Here is a 19,844-nt window from a genome sequence, read left to right on the forward strand (position 1 = left end):
AAGATCAAACCTGTATCTTTAGGAACCACAGATCTTTAATAACACAGATAACCTTAGGAATGTTGCTAAGCCTTCATGTTAATAACTACATTTAGAATTGCAAACGCAGTTCTTGTGATTTAATGCCAGTTAATGGGGAAGAAGTAAATCATCAAGATGAAATCAAGATGGTGAAAGAAAGAGGAGAATGATGCCAGGCAACTAAAAAGCAATAAAAACTCTTGAAAAGAGTGGCCTTGGAGAATTCAGATTCCTGACGTCCAATGAGACCAGAAATAATTAGTGATAAATTGTTTCTTAGGATCGAAAGGAGATGATCACATCCTGACCCTAGATTCATAAAGCGAACCTTTGATTATCTGCACTGTGAGGAGTAAGACGATACTTATGTTAGGGTTTGTAGAGAATCAAACTCAAAGAGTTATCTACTCTTCTTTTTATCTGCTTTCCAGGTTATGCCAGTCAATCAGCAATACTAAAGTGGCCTTGCATCTCAACAACAATAATAACAATAAATTATGTTATTACAGTGGTATTCTAATTAATTATATATTATTATAATTAATGTTATTCTAATTAATTATATAGTAGTAATAATTATTACTAGTTCTAAGAATAAGTAATAATTTTAATTATTTTCTAAGTCATAGGTCTGTATTATCTCTTACAACTTATCAGATAAAAAGAAATACTCAATGTTAGTTGATTATGAATTTCTCCAAATACAATCAGAATACAATCCTAGTACTATAGCAATACAGGAAGCATTTCTGAGCAAGTAATAATTACATAAATACATGTGGCTTTGTGCTTAGTGCTATTAGTTACCACACTATTAGAATATGGTTAATTATGAAAAAGAGAAGAGAATCAATTGTTTTGAAGAGAGCAATTTGAGGAAACTCTTGACAACATTTTAACAACGACCACAGAAGTGAGGGAATGATATCCAGGTTATGGATTCTGCTTCCCTCTCTGCATTGAACTTTATTTTTTTATTCTGTTGCTGATTATTACCTTGCGTGTGGGATGTTGTTGCTATACACGCTGAGCTCCTGCCATCAGCCAGCCAAAATGTATCTGCCAACCCTCGCCTTGTCTATAGGTCTTGCCAATTATCGTGACTTTTGCTGGCTTGTGGGTTTTATTGAACACATTGTTTTCCCTACNNNCTTGCATAAAAGACTCTGACCAAATTTTCACTTTTTATCAAATTATAACATGAATTTCAGGGATATGTTCTTATATTTATAATCTTTCAAAACTTTATAAAAATGTTTTCAGTGCATGAAAGTCTAGATCTTCCATCTTCTAGACTGAAAATACTCTGCTTTTCTTTTCTATTTTCTTATACCTACTTCCTTGTATGATTGCTAATAATGATCAGTGTCATTTTCCCATTTCAGAGCTAGGATTACAGTCTTTGAGGAAGAGAAAGCAAGAATGTCCTCTCTTTGCTTTTACTCTAAAGAGGAGAAGCATTTACTTTTCTTCCATAGTCACACTCCTGAGAGGTTTCCTACACAGGTTTCTAATCTCAAACCTGAAATGATATAATATGCCCTAATTGCCCCATTTTAAGAATCACCGCTGTCGCCAAGACATACAACCAATCTGATGTAGGAAAGAAATAGCCTGGAATGATGCATTTTTTGTCTGTGTTGAATCGTGTTAATATATTGTATTTTTTTACTAACATGCAATATACTGTATATTATATTGAATAATACACATATGTGTATATATATATATATATATATATATATATATATATATAATGCCTTTTCTTTAAGTGATAAAACCTCTAGCAATGATCATTAGAGACTTATTCCATGTATGACAAATACTTTTCAAATTCTGTCAACACTGATAATATTCTAGTGCTGTGTAGCGTACTGTGCTGAGAAAGATTCTGGGGCCATGCCAGGGCTTGGTAGAAATGAGTATCGTGATCTCTCAATTCTGTCAGCAACTAACTCTTGAGCCCGTAACAAAGTAATCTATTTGTTTGTTATCTGTGACCTAAACCTAATTTCCTGGTTGTGTGGAAACCCATCCTTTCATCTTTTCTATGAAAGAATGAATAAACTCACATTCAATGAGCAGACTTTTGCTAAACCCTCATAAGTTCTAGATATGAGACAATGTATTATGTTTCTATCATGAGCTAATTATTAAGCATTAGTTAAACTTACTAACTCAACTTAATTGAAGGCGAGAGTTAGCCAGTAGGGAAATGAAACACAGTGTCATTATTTTAAGGTAATCTGCTGACTAAGGTTGGAAAAGTGGAAGCTGTACTCCAAGATCCCAGGGGTCTCATTCACAAACTACAATGTAAATGTTGTCCCCTCGCATTATGTAAGGGGCAAACTGCACAACTATATGTGGCGGTCCTAGTGCCTGAACTGTAAAAGAAAGGAATATTATAAAACATAATAATGATAAGAATGACATTAGTTTACCTCTTTACAGATGATAAAGGAAAGAGAAAGGCATTAGCATTCTTGAAACATATATTAGTTTAGGGTTTTATATCCTTTTGGTCACTATTTGTCAAATGATTTAATACGCTTAATCTGTATTTGTGAGACAAATTAACAATAAAAGAAAACCTTAATAGAGTATCTGTTCAAAGTATTAGAGATTTAAAATTAGGAGAATTCAATTTATTGATGTTTTATTGACGTGCCACTCTACTTGGTTTGATAAGACTGTAGTAACTGGAGACAACAGCAAGTTAGAAATTTCCTCCCTAGGTAATAATAATTGTTTTGCCCTTAACAATTCATTTAAAGTACTAAAAGTGTGTTGCTTTCCAACAGCTTACAGCATTCAGACATTTTATGACCATTTGTAAGTTCTGAAGTCAGCAGTCTTGAACAATTACAAGCTCTGGACATGGGGCATATTGGATAAATGCTGGATAGCATAAAAGACGAGAAAGGAAGGTAAAAACTCTGACCATGGAAAGACACTCTATTTAGTAGAAGAATTAGATGGTAGTCCTAGTCTGCATTAGCTTTCTATGTTGTTCTAGCATGTCTCTGACTGGCTATATTCTTCACCTATTATATTTGTAAATTTTAATGTCCTGATACATTAGCGTTTCTGTAGACTTGCTCATCAAGTATTTTTTTATAATAAAAAGAGAACTGGCAGCTCATGTTTGCCCCCTGTGGTTCTAGTGAAAGATGAAGTAGACAGTTGCCATCCTTTGCTTGGTGCCAAGGCAAACAAGGCAAATTGGAAAAATTTATCAAGTAGGACTTCCACCGATTGTAGAATTTACTAATACAACATTGAGAGATATCAGAATAGTTATTTAGTTATCTATCTATCTATTTATCTATTTATTTATTGAGAGAGAGTGTGAGCATGAGTTGGGGGGTGGGGAGAGGGGCAGAGGAAGAAGGAGAGAGAGAATCTTTTTTTTTTTTTTTTTTTTTTGGAGAGAGAGAATCTTAAGCAGACTCCACACTGAGCCCAGCATGGGGCTCAATCTCACAACCCAGAGATCACAACCTGAGCTGAAACCAAGAGTCGGAGGCTTAACTGACGGTGCCACCCAGGTGCCCCTATTTGTTTTTAAAAAGCTTATTCAGGGGCATCTGGGTTGTTCGGTTGGTTAAGTGTCTGACTCTTGATTCTGGCTCAGGTCTCGATCTCAGGCTTGTGAGATCGAGCCCCCCCCCACCTCTTGGGTTCCATGTTCAGCAAGGAGTCTGCTTCTCTCTTTCCCTCTGCCCGCACTGGCATGCTCTTTCTCTCACCAAAACAAAAAATTTCTTTAAAGAAATCTTAAAAAATCGTAGAGAAAACAAAACAAAACAAAACACTGCCAATCAATGATTAATTGGAGGCAAAAAATCATTTATTCACCCATATAAAAAATATTTATTAAGAGTTCCCATGTGTCTGGCATAGTTCAGGACTATGGGAGGACTAAAGCAATAATACCAAACAATAATCCCCACTCTCATGACATTTATATTTTAGCAGGAAAACCAACAATAAACAAATAAGTAATATATATATGTATGTGTATATATATATATAGAAGAGGTTATAAAAGTTATGAGGAAAATTAAATAAGTGAAGAGGGCTGCAGCATGATGACAATAAACTGCAGTGTTAATTAAGGGGACAGTGATATTGTGAACAAAATATAATAGGATTGTAGGAAAGTTACTTTTAGGGAAGAATTTCCTGCATTGCTAACTAGAGCTGAGACCTGAATGACAGCTGTGCCAGTTATTTTGGAGAAGAATCTTCAAAGGTCCTTAGGGAGGAGTGAGCCTGGAGAGCCTGGGGTGCGGGATGAACAGAAGCCAACATATCCAGAGTACAGGGAGTGAGCAGTCGGTCAGGCAGAGAGAAAATCCCAGAGACAGGCAGGAGCAGGTCATATTGGCCAATGTGAGATTTTCATTCCTCATCTGCATATATAAAGCATCTTAGTTGTGGGGTACTATTCCTCCAACTTGACCCAAATAGCTATTTTAGATCTCTGCATCAGTCCTGGTGCCTATTAATCAGCAGACTCTCAAACAAATAATTATTATGCCATGCACGATGCCAAGTGATGGGAATCTAAGAGAGACACTGCCAGCCCTGCCCTCATGGAGTACATACTTCAGTGGGGAAGTTATAAATGAAATGATTACATGTATCACAAGGTCTAGAAGTAGGCTAGATGTATTACTGGCATTTATAATAAAATAGGGTTAACCTAGCCCACAACTTAGATCCAATATATATGTAGCAATGAAATACTGTTTCATGTCACATATTTAACCTCAAAAAGGCATTCCAAGATTCTGTCTACTATAACAGTAAAATAGATTAAAAGCATCCATTTAAATGGTACTTGATCATTTTCTATGTCTTTTTCATATACATTACCCTATTTAATATTCACAATAACTGTGATAGAGGTCAGTCAGTTATAATTATCTTCTTTTGAAAGATGAAGGAGCTGAAGCTCTGAGAATTTAAATTGTTTGTCTACAGGCATGAAATGAGTTAGTAATGTAGGTAGTCCTAGCCTTTTTCTACACCACCTACATCACTAGAGGTCTGATCTGAGCTAAATATAGTAAAACTGCTTACCCGACAGCACTAGACATTTAGTTTGGAGGCAAAAGGAAGAGGGAACAGAACAGCCTCATGCTTATGAAATATTGGATCTGTTTAGGAAGGTCCTGATAAGCACTAGATAATAACTTGTGCTGAAATTCTGTGTGCATATAAAGTTAGGGAATAACCAGAGTGGTATGGGATTATTTTATAACCTTGTCTTGACAGAAATTTTTAAACTGGGTGTATAAATACATTATGTGGTTTGATTTTGATGCTTTTACATTTCGAAATTCTGTTGTTGTTGTTTTCTATTCCCATTCTCAAAATCACTGCCCATCAATGAATCTTACCCACCATTTCCTCTGAGTTTGTTGCTTACTTTAGAAATCTACAGTGTTTCTTCATCGAACAGATTAATTTTAGCTACTCTCTTTCTCCTCTGCCAAAGACTTCTGCCCAGGCACTCCAGAAAACTTTACTCAGCATTCTCTTCCAATTATCTTACTCTCAGCTCTAAGCCCCAATACCAAGATTTCTATTTGAATGACCTCTTCCTAGAATGCAAAATTGTCAACCTTTATAAAAGCTTCATTCATTTAACTTTCCTCTATTTCTTAGAAAATCAGTAGAGAATTCCATCCAATATGCAACCCTGAATTTGCTGCCTTACTAAACGAACTCTCTCTGTTGCTCTCATAGAGTGCAATGAGTTTATTTTTTCCAATTTTTGTTTGACGTCAACAAATGTCTGGCTCTATTAATATTGACTATTTTACATTATGTTTTTTAATGAGCCAGTACCTGGCATAATGTCACATAATAGCACATTTGACATTTTCAAGTAACATCATTGTCTTGTTACAAATATTACATATCTAATCTCTTTCCCCTCCCATTGTACCTGCAAATGCTTTTTCTATTAATTAAAAATTGCCACGAATACATGTCAACTACCAAGTGATTAAGACACAAGAGAAAAGCATACAGCCTCATTTATATATTTGTGTTTATGTGTTAATTCTCTTATTCTTCAGGACTGTGAACTGGTGATGTATGGAGGACACTGTCAAACTTTGGTTATGTGGCAACATGCCAGGTCCCGTGCTAAGCGTTTATTGTATTCTATTTTATGTTACCTTCTTATCAACTCCACAAATAATTAGTTTGCAATATGACTCTCGGTCTAAAAAAACAATGAAGATCAAAGGCACACTTAAAAAAAAAGTTATGAGAAACATCTTTGTGAAAAATGAAAGACACTTACGGGAACCAGGAATTTTTTAATCTCTTCCAAAGCATGACTCATTCGTGAATAAGCTTCCCCAGGTGGAGCAAACACTTCAATTAATACATGAAGTTCATCACTCAAGTGGGCATATTTGGCTTCCCCACTCTTCCTTAATTCTTCTTCCTGTGAAAGAGGTTATTTTTAGAAATACAAATCCACCCATTTTGCATTGATTTAACATTTCCTGAGAATATGACAAAAGGGCATAATCTAAGCAAATTTTCCATAAGTAGAAACCCTTTGAGAAATAAAAACCTGGTACAAGCCATTTAAAGATTTTAAAGCCATTTTTGAGTGTTTGAATGATTTTTTTAAGAAGCTGGCATAATTATCATCTACAATGGATTTTAATCAGCTAAATGAAAATGCTAAACCCCTGAAAAGAAGTTACAGAAATGCCATTAACTTTTCAGTGTACACTAGTACATTGAGGAGGAAAAGGACGGTTTTTGTGTCTGATGAGTAATATTTTGCAGATAATAAACTAAAGATGATCCCAGTTCTTTAAGAAAACAAGAACTTTCAGGGCGCTTGGGTGGTTCAGTCGGTTAAGCACCCAGGGCATGATCCCAAGGTCCTGAGATCGAGTCCCATGTTGGGCTCCCAGCTCCGCAGAGAGTCTGCTTCTCTCACTCTCCCTCTCTGCCCCTCCCCCCTGCTTGTGTGCTCTCTCTTTAGCTCTCTCTCAAATAAATAAACAAAATCTTAAAAAAAAAAATAAAAAGAAAACAAGAACTTTCTAGCTATTTTTTGAGAAGCAGTGAAAAGGTTACTTGTTCTCCATTAAAGTATGCAAAACCAAGGCTTATCTTCCAGCCTAGGCACCGCCTGGCCCAGTGTGTCATCCAGCTTCACACCCACATCTTCTCTGTCATTTGCTGCCTCATTTTGGTCAACAGGAGTATGTTAAAGGGATGGCAGTTAAGCATTATGTTGGCATTGATTCTGCATGAGCTATATACCCTCAGCTTAACGAACAATAGATCAGATTTTTCGTAGTACTGTACCCAAGCAATTACTGTGGTCTGATGAATTCAGCACAGGTGCAGAGCAAATCAGTACATGATCTATATACTTTGCTAATGAGTGCCTATCATCTCTAAGCGCACAATAACCTTGCACATTATTCACAACTCAGATTAGGAAACTGAGTTTAAAATACGTCAAGTAGTTTCAGCAAAGTTGGGATTCAAACCCAGCTCATTTTGCAACCATTTTTGCATTTGTCTAGGGTTTTCATGGATGCAAAATTCAGTTAGAATAGTAACACAGATAATATTGATTAATGTTTTACTCTTCCAGTAAACCAGTCGTTGTTTCACTAAATTTCAAAGGATAAAAATTAAATGACAAAGTCATTTTTAGTTTTATTTGGGGATTGATTAGAAAAGTAACATGAATAGAATTCAACTGGATAAATAAAAGCAAATTTGCTATTGATTTCCTGTAAGTTAACGATATGATGCATATTAATGTGCTTATCTGATAGAAATGTCCATCGTTTCAATACATGAAGGATCCATCAAAGAGACTGGAAGGTGCGCCCGCTTTTCTGTCCATCCCCATCTACTCAAATCTCTCTAACAGCAATACCTTTCAGCCTGGTAATCCACTCTCCACGTCCCTAAGCATACTTTCCATCCCTAACTAGGAGTTTTTACTTAAAAGGGTTTTCTTAATGCCCATTTCTCAGCTGAGGGAGAAGCAGCACTTGCCTCAACATCTAGGCACTCACAGGGTGTAGAAAACATTTCGTTCCTCTTTGGGTTCTGCTGCGAGGCAACCCGCCCCTTATCTCTGGGGTCGCCTTCATTTGCATCTAAGTGCTCAGGGGGTTAAATCAGAGGATTCTTCATATCGCCCCTTTCTCCATACTTCCTGAGCTGATTTCCCACTGGTTATAAAGGGCTACTTGCCAGCCAGATTTTATAGTGTCTGCGTGCTATGAAGTATGGCATTCAAATAGAAATTATAATATTTATTTTAAAGATTTTCAAATAAAATGAGCCTGAGTAGATATCTCAGCAGTTGGGCCACTAGGCTGATGTCATGGATAAAATGCAGGTTGCTATTTAAAAATACATTTGCCTCTCCCCTCCCCCATCATCCTTTATATAAGCAGATGAGGAAACTCAGGTCTTTGGATATTAAGCAACTTCCTGGAGGTCACCTGTTAGTCAGGATTCCAGCCAGGACCCAGTAAAGTAGGTGTTAGCTGTGACAAAGACTTTAAAGGAGAGAAGTTAAAACAGCAGAACCTATCGTGAGCTGCTACTGGTTTTTCTCAAAAGTAAACTTCATATCTTCAACCGTGTCTTATACTTGAAATCCCATATTGGGGTATTTTTGACAGAGCAAAAGTTCCTAGGCCTTCGTTTCTTCCTGGGAAACTTAGATAATAATAGTGAGGTCTCAGGATTTTGTGAATTTTGAGACAAGTGAAGAACATTTTGTGTTCTAAAAATGCTACACAAATTTATTATAGTAATAAATATTACTTCTTACGTTCTCAAGTAGCATTTTAAAATAATGCCTGGCTGTTTCAACAGAGACCAAATTAAGCGTGACTCAAACGTGACAAAGAGTTCTATCTTTCTGAAATTAAAGTCCAAGCTGTAAGTAGCCAGAGGAGCAGGCGGTTCTTCTCCGCACTGTTATCCAGAGCTCCTGGTTCCTCCTCTCTTAACTCCAGTGCCCCCAAGGATGTTGTTCTCATGTGTGTTGATGAAGGAGGCTGTCTACCATTACTTCTAAATCCCACTCCAGGGGCAAGGGAAAGACGATGTAGACAGCAAAAAGCTTATTTCAAGGATATATAGCAGAGGTTTCATACATCATCTCTGCTCACAACTCTTTGGCAAAAATGCAGTCACACACAGTGACCCTGGATACAATGGAAGCTATAAATGTGGTTTCAGACTGAGCAGCCATGAGATTCAATGTGAGGGTTTCATTCATGACAGAAACAAGTGAAAATCGATACTGGATGACAACAAGCTGTCTTTGCAGCCAGTCCTCACTTAGGGCTGGTTAAAATCATACCTATTTATTAGATCTAATTTTGGTGAATAGCTAGCCATTGTCTGCCAGAACGTCCAGATTTTATTTTCAAAAACAATACTACACCCCCAGTTGGATTTGTAACATAAAGCTGCAAGTTTCATTTGAATATGAGCAGACATCACAGCCATCCTAAATAGCACCAGTGTCCAGAAACCAGTACGTACATTTATACTAATTTAATACAATCTCATGAGGTATTTCTTACACAAGAGTTCCAAATATATTTTGGGGAAAAAAAGTTTATCTTTGCAGTAAATTCATTATTTGATAAGCTCATTATGAATGGGGCAGTAAGTGGTGTTTTCGTGTTTCTGCCCAATTATCTTTTGCGTGTTTTATAACAAAGATCATAGTACATGGGCTGGTTACACTAGGTAGAACAGGGGACATAACAGCAAGACGAGTAAAGAAAAAGATTAAGAAATTAGAAATGCTAGAGAAAAATCTTGGGTATAAACTGACATGAGTGGGTCCAGGGTTACCAGTACAGAAGACCAGGTCTCCATCTAATAAAAGCACAGAAAAGGGCACAGGGACTAAATCAAAAGAATGTAAGATCCACACACTAGAAGGTGAATCAGCTTGATGTGATTTAGAATTCAGCTTAAAAGACTGCACATTCAGCTGATATTATTTAATCTGCCATGAAAAAGGTACATCTATTCCACTGAGGATAATTACTTTAACCATTGACCTTCCGAACACGATTTGTGGTGTTCAGCTATTACAAAGGAATCATGAGCTAATTATTTCAAGTGCAATTATTAGTTGCTAAACATGAGAAATTCAAAACAAAGTCATTACAAATATCGAATCTAGTTTTACATATCCCCAAACGTTCTATTCCCGTGTTGTACCCTAAGGTAAAATATAAGTAAAACATATCAGTTTTTTACTGGTTATTTTATAGAGAATAGCACAGCAGGAAGTAGAGTCTAATTTGAATTGCATTCGTGTGTTTAATTGTTAAAAGGATTTTTAAGAAAACTTTCTCTTAGGAATTATCATTTGTATTTTATCTTCCACAAAAGAATGCTTCTGACTTGGAAATAATTTGACAATTAGAAAAGTTTCCTCTTAATTCAGAATAGCATGTTCATTGAAGAAAACTTGAAAAAAAAATCCCCCAAAGTACAAATATTTTAAAAAATAACAACCACACAATTCAAGACACACTATTAGCATTTTCAGTGTATTTTCTTCAAGTATCTTTTTTACAGTAATAGTAATGGAATTAAAATCATAATTTTAATATTGCTTCTTAGGTCATGGGTATGCAAAGTACTTTGCATGGGCTATCTAATTTTGTATGCACAACTATGTTCCATGCTACATAATGCTATTTCCTTCATTTTACAGATGAGGGGACTGGTACACAGAGAGAAACTTGTCCAGGATTACACAGACTATAAATCATGGCGTTGGGTTAGAATCCAGGTAATCTCATAGCAGGTCAAGTTCTTAGTCACTATGGGTATGTACTGGTATAAGTATGTTAAATGTAAAAAAAAAAAAAAAACAAAAACAAAAACAAAAAACAACACATTTTCTACATCCAGATTTCCCCATGGATATGTATGTCTAGTTTCTGGAATATCACGGCCAGTGGTCTCTCAGCAATTTCCTGGTATTCAGTCGCATGTAGCACTGTGCCGTCCAGGGTATCCTACAGCAGATAACAGGTCCTTATGCACCACGCACATTTACTGTGAATTTCTTCTCCCCTCTCCCAAAATGTTCTGATTCCTTGGTATCGGTATGCTTATCAGTGCTGGGTGAAACTATTATTTTCAAGGTTCTCACTACTTATCTCCTACTTTATGAAGAACTTACCTAAAAATGCTAGTGATCTCATATCCCATTGTTTATGCCTAACCCTCTGTTTGCAACCATCCATTCCAAACAAGCCATTCATCCAAAGTTTTTAAGGTGGAGCTCAGATTAGTTTGCACAATTTCTCATGGATACTAATGCTGTATTCCTAAAACAAAAGTACCTCATGAAGGGTCATTCTCTATTTTCCTGCATAGTTTGTCCAACAGCAGGGGCAGGGTGGTTGGGACCCTCTGTACCCTCATTCTATTCTGGAGTAAAGACTTAGTCAGCTTACAACTGGGTATTTCATTTTAGTTCAGATGACTGAAGACAGATTCCCCAAAATAGGACATGGGTGTTGTGGTCCTGAGTCCAGCCTTTTGCTCCCTGGATTTGCCAACTGCCAGATGTAATGTAAAACTCAAAATGTCTTAAAATACCCTAAAATATCCACTCTTAAAATCATTTATGGGTGACAGAGACTTCATTTAAAATATCAGAGGGGCACAAAGCAAAGAGGTCACATTGATAATCTCATTACAGACAACTCAAAAATTCCTCATACTCTTGTCACAAGACTTTCCCTGCTTCATTACACACTTTCAATTTTTTTTCTTTTCTGTCTCTAATGTTTGTATTACTCTTTCCTCCCACGTGAAATTTCCTAGGAAATTTCAAATTATTTTCACCTCTATTAGACAGAGTAATTTAGTTATTGAGTGATAATTCCCAAGCTTACAAGTCCAGCTTATTATGGAGCTCAGTGAAATAAAGGGCATACCAGTTAACTGACCCTACTATCCTTAGACGTCACAGTGGTGATCACCATTTGCTACTTGTAATGACCCTTGGGAATCTGTCTCCGTGTCTGTCTGTCTGTCTCTCTCCCACACACACACATGCATGCAAATATAGTGCTCTTTAAAGTGGGACTCTAGTGAAAGAAAATGTTTCCATTTTGTTAAATTAAGAAGAGTGGTCACTCGCTCTGGGCAATTTTCTAAAAAAAAAATATGTTATAAATTGTTCACAATATGATGTAAACCATGCATTCCTCCTTTGTGCTACTCCAGATTTTGGGTTATTTTGTCCCTCCAGTATCTCCTGAAAAGCATCCATTACCAGCAGAGAGAACAGCCGAGTAACTGAGTTGATGTCCTAGCCATCATTTTTAAACATCTATGTATTCACCTAGATGTATATATGTGATATCATATATTGGTTATATTGTCTTCTCTTAAATATTTAATTACAGGAGAAGTAGTCTTTACTCTCAACCACTGAACCAACTCACCAGATTTGCCAAGTATATTCCCCCATAAAATAGTTAAGCTAATGTCCAAGATAATCTTACTGTTCAAGATCCTACTGCCTAATCTTTATAAACCATGAGTCAGTGGTATTTGTTCCCAAATTTGTTTATACCTATTGGATTTGTTATTGTTATTGTATTTTATTATATTTTTATAATTCCCCTTTCAACTTTTTAAAAATTATCAAATAACTTTCAGACCAAAATCATGTAGGTTAAGAGAGATTTTACTGTTTCAAAAATTGCTTCTGTAGTTACATTAACTTAATTATGATTTTGCTCCTAGATCAATTACAGCATCATCATTCTATTTCATAATTTATCTTTATGCACATCTGTTTCATCATTTTCTCAGATCCCAAATTATTCTTCATATATAAGTGTACCCACTAGAACATGAGGAAGATAACAAATTCTTGTTGAATTAATTACTTAAGGGTAAAAATCATGCTGCATTTTTCTTCCAACATCAAACCATGTCTTTACTGCTTATGCTAAGGTTTTCTTTAAATGCTCAACCATTTATTGTCCTGAGACCTTGGAATGGAGTGATCTATATTTACTAATATGACTTTACTTTTAGCTTAGGAAAAATATTTCCAAATTATTATTACATTTAGTATGTCTCCGATTAAATGAATAACAATGTGTAGATCTTATATATGTATATTCAACGCTATTTTATTTTGTAAGCAAATAATTATGCAATTGCAGTTTACACTATATCAAGTATTTGTTCTGTTATTATAAGCATATAGTCTGTGTAAGTAAGTAAAACAACAGAAGCTTATAACTCAAAAGAGTATTGTGATGTTACTCATAAACAAGCTAGAATAAGCCAGTTTTTTACAACAGCGCCTCCTCTCTAGACCCTTCTTATGGCTCGCTTCCTTATTGTATAATGGGACTGGCAGTTGGTAATCTCTACACCCAACATGGTGCTCGAACTCACCACATGCAGATTAAGAGTTACATGCTCTTCCAACTGAGCCAGCCAGGTGCCCCAGGGACTGGCGGATGGATTAGTTCTTTCTAGACTATTCCGATTTCAGGAGAATCAATAGCTGTATAAGTACAGTGCTTATTCTTTGCTTCCAAAAATTAATCTTAGCGACCTTTAGAGTCCAGAAAGAAGATTCCAATGATACAAAACTTTACAGTAATATTTTATCAACAACTGCTACCACCATAGAGACTGAAATGATTTTTTGTATTATTTTCTCTGTATAGGAACAAATATTTCAAAAATCCTGAAAACAAATACCAACCACTGCTTTTCTTTTTTCTTTTTTTAGAGAGGAGGAGAGAAAGAGAGAGAGGGAGAGAGAGAATCTTAAGCAGGATCCATTCCCAGCACATGAGCCCAAGTCAGGGCTCGATCTCATGATCCTGAAATCATGCCCTGAGTGGAAATCAAGAGTCAGACGCTTAACCAACAGAGCCACCCAGCTGTCCCCAAACCACTATTTTTCTGTAGACACTTTTATGTAGCCCTAGGTTCAGGAAAGCACATTGAGCCAGGACACAGGACACAGAAGGTGCCAAGTGTAATGTCTCTTTCCAGCCAGGGCTCCTCCACTAACTGCAAATTTTAGCAGATATTTTGCTGTTGTGGTTTTCTTCATATGCAAAAAAAGAGAAAGTTACTGGAAAGGTAATTTTCAAATTGTGCTTTATGGAGCCCTGAGGGTTCCAGAAAGGTGTGTCTCATAGACAATCTTAATGCAAAATGAGGATTCTTTTTCATCCCATTCAACCTTATCAACTCAATTTAGACCTGTTCATGTATAAAAATTTGGGGTAAGAGGATATTGTTCCACAAGCTCACTAAACAAAACGATAGACAACGTTAGGTATGTTGATATCTAAGCTTTCTCAAAGCTTTAACATTTCATGACTCACCCTGTGACTTCCCTTCACAGTTATCCTCATCCTGCTACTGAGGACTTCAGTAGTAGAAAATGCCCCTTTCCAAGTAGAGTATCTTCTAAGATACATTACAAGGAAAATTCAAAATTAAAAATGGAAACTATACATGTTACACTTTGAGCACCTACAGTGAGTGTTTTATGCACATTATGTCATTTAATTTCATAGAACCCTTAGTCCTTATTGGAAGCAGCTGAGGGTAATGAAAAGTGAAAAAAAAAAAGATTTTGGAGTCAGAAAGACCTAAATTTGAATTAACAGCTCTGATATTTATTAACTATAGTGTAGAAGAAAGGTACTATTTTTTTTTTAAGATTTTATTTATTTATTTGAGAAAGAGAGAAAGACAGCCAGTGAGAGAGTTCCACAAGTGGGGAAGTAGGAGAGGAAGAAGTAGGCTCCCAGCAGAGCAGGGAGCCTGATGCGGGGCTCAATCCCAGGACCCTGGACCCCAGGACCCCAGGCAGATGCTTAACGACTGAGCCACCCAGGCGCCCCACTAAATTTTTTTTGAAATTTGGTTTCTTCATCTACAAAATAAGGAAACTCTAGGTCTCTCATGTAAAGCTGCAATGGACATAAATCCCAAGTACAGTGCCTGGCACACTATAAACATTCAGAAAAAGTTAAAGATTTTTTTCTCAGAGTAGCTAAGTAACTTGGTTGCAATTATTCAGTGTATAAGAGATTTGAATTTAGTCGGCCTGACTCTAAAGCTCACTCTTATGTTAATGGATGTTTTTTACGAACATTAAATTCACTTGAAAGAATACAATTATAAAAGTTTCAAATTAACTGTTGCTTTATGTAAGCAAGAATACATTGGTTGAATACTGGTTTACTTATTAAGTTAATTTAAATGTGTAACTTTAAGAGAATGTATATTTGAAAATGACTCTAGGCCAAAGAGCTCATGAGTCTTAGAAAGATAAGGAAAAAATAACATCATTCCATGTACTTCCTTGAATTTTAACTTACAAATGAATCACAAATTTATTGTCTACAGTATGTCACATGGACCATATATCATTGAAAGACCACATATCATAATAGGTAACAGACCAGGTTCTGCTCATGCCAGGGTTAAAATCCCAGCTTTTCCAATTAATGGTGTAAAACATGGGCATGTGACCTTACTATTTCAGCCTTTGAATTCCTTCTTGTAAAATAATGATAGTAATAACAAAGTAAGCACTAATCAATTATGACTATTGCTAAATATTATGCTAAATATCCAGGATTCAAAACAATATTCAAAATTCTATATAAATCGAAAGAGTTAACGTATTCAAAAATCCCGATTATTCTCCCAGGAGTAGTTCTTTCAGTGACAGGAATTAAAAAAAAAAAAAAAAAAGTTGAAAACATATGATATAGAGTACATGCAAGTTTTATACTGTGGTTTTTACTTTAGCAATTATTTTTGTCATATTTTATCCTCAGAGTTATAATTTACTAGAGTGCTTTTTGCAGGCTTTTTCTTCTTAATGCCCCAGGGAACTTTCTTTTAACATAAATCTTCTTTAGAAATAAATAAGTCTATTGTCTGCACAGCTTTCTCCATCAAGAAGTTCAAATAAACACACATTTATTATTTATACCTTGGCCTGAATGGGATTTGTCTGAATTGTCAACTTAAAAGCATTTTTAAATACACATATGTGGAAATTCTTTTATGCCAGTGCAAATTAGTTGTCCAAAATTTATGCACGCAAAGGGTTTTTATACAAACGGATGCACATAAATACATGGTAGAGAAGCAATGGCTTGATCCTGAAGAGTGCCTCAGGTTTTTGTCGCCTTCACTTGCAAATTGCTGCCCCCTTGTATTGAAAGTGGCAAGAACTCTTTCTGGTTAGAGCTCTCCACAGTCCAAATGGTCAGCTATGAGGAGGGAATCTTTTCTCTGCACACCCATTCTAACACTTCCTAGTTTCACGAAGGGTGAAGTACCAGAAATAGTGGAACCAAGGATGGTCTTTTCTAAAATAGGTCAGGATTTTAAAAGCATAGAGGTGGGTAGTGCCAGAATACTCCTTATGCTTGAGTTTGGTAGTTGAGGGTTTAGAGGGTATGAACCTCAATTCAGGGAAACAATCAAATCATACAGTCTATGTTACGTCAAGAATGGTCTAACTTCTCAAACTATGAAGGTGTGTTGTTTGAAACAGCGAGTGGAGTGTCTAGATAGAATAAAAGGGTTCTTTCACTATTCAAGGAAAAGAAAGCCATCGATCTTGACCAAATGGAATCTATAAGGTTAACAGATCTTCCTCCTGAACTAACATATGAAAGACTTGTATCACCTTGTTTTATTCAAAAGTCACTTGCTTAGTAATTAGGATCCTCACGAACATTTGTGGGAATAGAACCATTTTGGGAACACAATTATCTAAATATGCTTCTCTAGCCTCTTCTTTTCCAAATCCAGCTGGATGTAAATGGGCTCTATTCAGGATCAGCAGAGGGAATTTTGAAGGGGATGTGAAAGCACTTGGAGAACAGTGTTGGATCCTGGTGGGGAGACACAGAAAGAGGGAGTGGATCCTGGGAAGAGTCTGTCCTCGGAGATCTGTGCACCTTGTTGGGGAAGGATATCAGAGTGTCATGGTTCTCCCTGACCTCGAGAGCTGAGAAGAAACCAAAAAGTAAGTTGGGCCTGCCTTGCCTTTGAGGCTGGGAGAAATCAAGAAAACCAGGGATCAGAGGCCCACTGGGGTGGGAATCCCTGTGTCTTCCACTCACTATTTAAAGAATGTCAGCACTAATTGATTTCAACAACCATATCTAAGTTGACAAATAAAAATAGCATACAATACTAGCAGCCATAGACAAGAAAATCAGGCAGAACATCTCAACATATGCCATTTGAACACATGCCAATTGACTTGCAGGAAGGGAAAGATGAACACTTGAATAAACACATTTTAGGAAGCAGCAAGGGAAATAAAATGCAGACACAAAGATTTTATGTTTTTAAAAGATGTGACTTCTAAGGTAAGAACAAATACAAATTAAAAATAAAAGGCTTTTAAGAGGCTTACTTCTCCCTGTTCAAAACAGATTTCCTTCCCTCTTTGTCACAGCACTTACTTTAGAAAACTTGTGATTTTAAGGTAAGTCCTCTTCTCTTTGAAATGGACATAAATCCTTTTGAAGACTCTGTAGGCCTATTGTTAACTTTATTACCTAGAAATTTATTTCTCAAGGACTTGGAAGCCCTTTCTTTGAAATGTAAGCATCATGATAGATAACACCACTGTCTGCCCATTTCTGTGGGGCTTAGAAGCCTAACTTTGGTGGGTGCCTTGCTCCAAGGTGCAAAACTACCTCCCATCATAAAGATGTAATAAGTTTTGTTTTTCCCTGGGATGAAGCCAACTGGGTAACACTAATCACCCCAATAACCAGGTAAAGTTAGGATGAACTCTATGACAAATGGTACTCTCAAGACCTTTTACTTGAGGATGACTTATTGTTTATGCTGAGAACAAGTATGTAATGGGTTGAATCTACTTGGAAACATAAAAGAGTGAACTTCGTTCTATCTTTGCAATCTCTGAGTGGATTGCCTGTGATGTCCATCACATTCTGGTTTAATGCTTATTCAATAATAAAAGAACTTTCTTTACTACTTTTGTGGAAAGGCTTTCTGAGCTGGGAGAAGATTTTGTTTTAATTGTATTTCCCCAACACCCACTGAAACAAATAGTAACAGATGCTGTTGATACTCTGCCCATCTCCTCCTGTTTTCTTCCTGCATCCAGCATTTATTTATCTTTTTGCCAGAGGGCTTGCTCTGGACAGGAGGGAAAGCCCCATTTATGTATTTAGCAGGGAGAAAATGGCAGGGAATTAACCCCCTCTAGGAGCAGCTCTCAACTATTGACCAGGAGAGTTGGTTTGTAAATACTCCAGCTTGCTTTATCCTTAGACAAGGTAATTAGCATGTTCTCTTTTCTCAGAGTACCTCAATGGGATAAGCTCACAGGCTGAACTTGTTTGAGAATGCACATTACACAGGTTTCTTTCATTTTCTTATTTTACTTCCTCACTCCTCCAGGAGGGTTTCCAGACATCTCTTTCCAAATAAACATTGCAGAATTAAACCTTGCCACAGTATCTTTTCTAGGGGAACTCAAACCAAAAGTACATTACATTAAGGAGAGGGTGACTGAAATCAGGATTTGGGTCCAGAAAGATCAAATGCCTAGTAAAGCACATGAATAGATAAAGATCATTAAGGAAAAACAGAGAAATGGAGGATAGATCCAGGAAAGCTAGCATGTTAATAAAAGGAATTCCACAAGGAGAAAACAGAACAGGAGGAAGGACAAAAAACCAAACAAATAAATAATAGAAGTAAATTTCCATAGTCTGCAGATGATAAATGTTCACCTAGTTCCATCCTGGATTGAAAAGAAAAAGACCTACATCTAAGGAGTACATGGAAGCAAAACCCCTGAACTTCAATGAAAACAAAAGTAAGCAAACAACAAAAAACTCTTACAAGCCTCTAGAACTAGATTTACAAAGGGGAAAAATATAATTGGCAGTGGACTTCTCATTCACAGAATTGTGATTTTAGAACTAAGGGTATGTTCACCAGTAACCCATGGTTATATGGTAAAATGCGTTTTACTGTGCCCTGTGCTAGGTGTTTTATACACATAATTTTATTTATTACTCCAGAAATGATAATAGAGTATTCAATAACCCTTCTCCACACTGGGAGAAGATATAAATGCAGAGTTCCCATGGCCATGGATGCTCATAATATAATAAGGTGATAATTATTATTTTGTAAATTATGACACTCATTATGCTTTTCCAAGCAACACAATATTTAGACTACCCGGGATCAAGACCGCTGAAAAAAAATCACTAATGCAAAAAGACAAGGCTTATTTTCAAGAGGGCTCAGTAGTTTAGAATTCACGTGGACTTAAAAAGTTCTGAATATATGCCGGTTAAAGCAATAAGCAAGGGGCGCCTGGGTGGCTTAGCCGGTTAAGCATCTGACTCTTGTTTTCGGCTCAGGTCATGATCTCAGGGTCATGAGACTGAGCCCCACATTGGGATCTGCGCTCAGTGGGGAGTCTTCTTGAGATTCTCTCTCTCCTCTGCCTCACCCTTCACCCAGATCATACACACTCTCTCTCAAATAAATACATAAATAAAATCTTAAAAGAAAAAAGCAACAGGGACACCTGGGTGGCTCAGTTGGTTAAGTGTCTGCTGTCGGCTCAGGTCATGATCCCTGGGTCCTGGGATCAAGCCCCCCATCAGGCTCTCTGCTCAGCAGGGAGTCTGCTTCTGCCCCTCCCACCACCTCCCTGCTTGTGCTCTCTGCTC

At 36.7% G+C, this 19,844-nt stretch overlaps 1 protein-coding gene across 1 annotated transcript in view; it reads right to left on the reverse strand.

Annotated features, from left to right (window-relative positions):
* KHDRBS2 (KH RNA binding domain containing, signal transduction associated 2) overlaps positions 1 to 19,844 on the reverse strand; it is a 539,039-nt gene that overhangs the window by 251,699 nt on the left and 267,496 nt on the right. The window contains exon 4 of the mRNA XM_008691747.2: positions 6,347 to 6,493. Within this exon, the coding sequence (XP_008689969.2) occupies positions 6,347 to 6,493 (147 nt within the window). The remainder of the gene's footprint in view (positions 1 to 6,346; positions 6,494 to 19,844) is intronic.

This window comes from Ursus maritimus, unplaced genomic scaffold (genome assembly GCF_017311325.1).
Source record: "Ursus maritimus isolate PB19 unplaced genomic scaffold, ASM1731132v1 scaffold_29, whole genome shotgun sequence".
In the NCBI taxonomy this organism is placed as follows: Eukaryota; Metazoa; Chordata; class Mammalia; order Carnivora; family Ursidae; genus Ursus; species Ursus maritimus.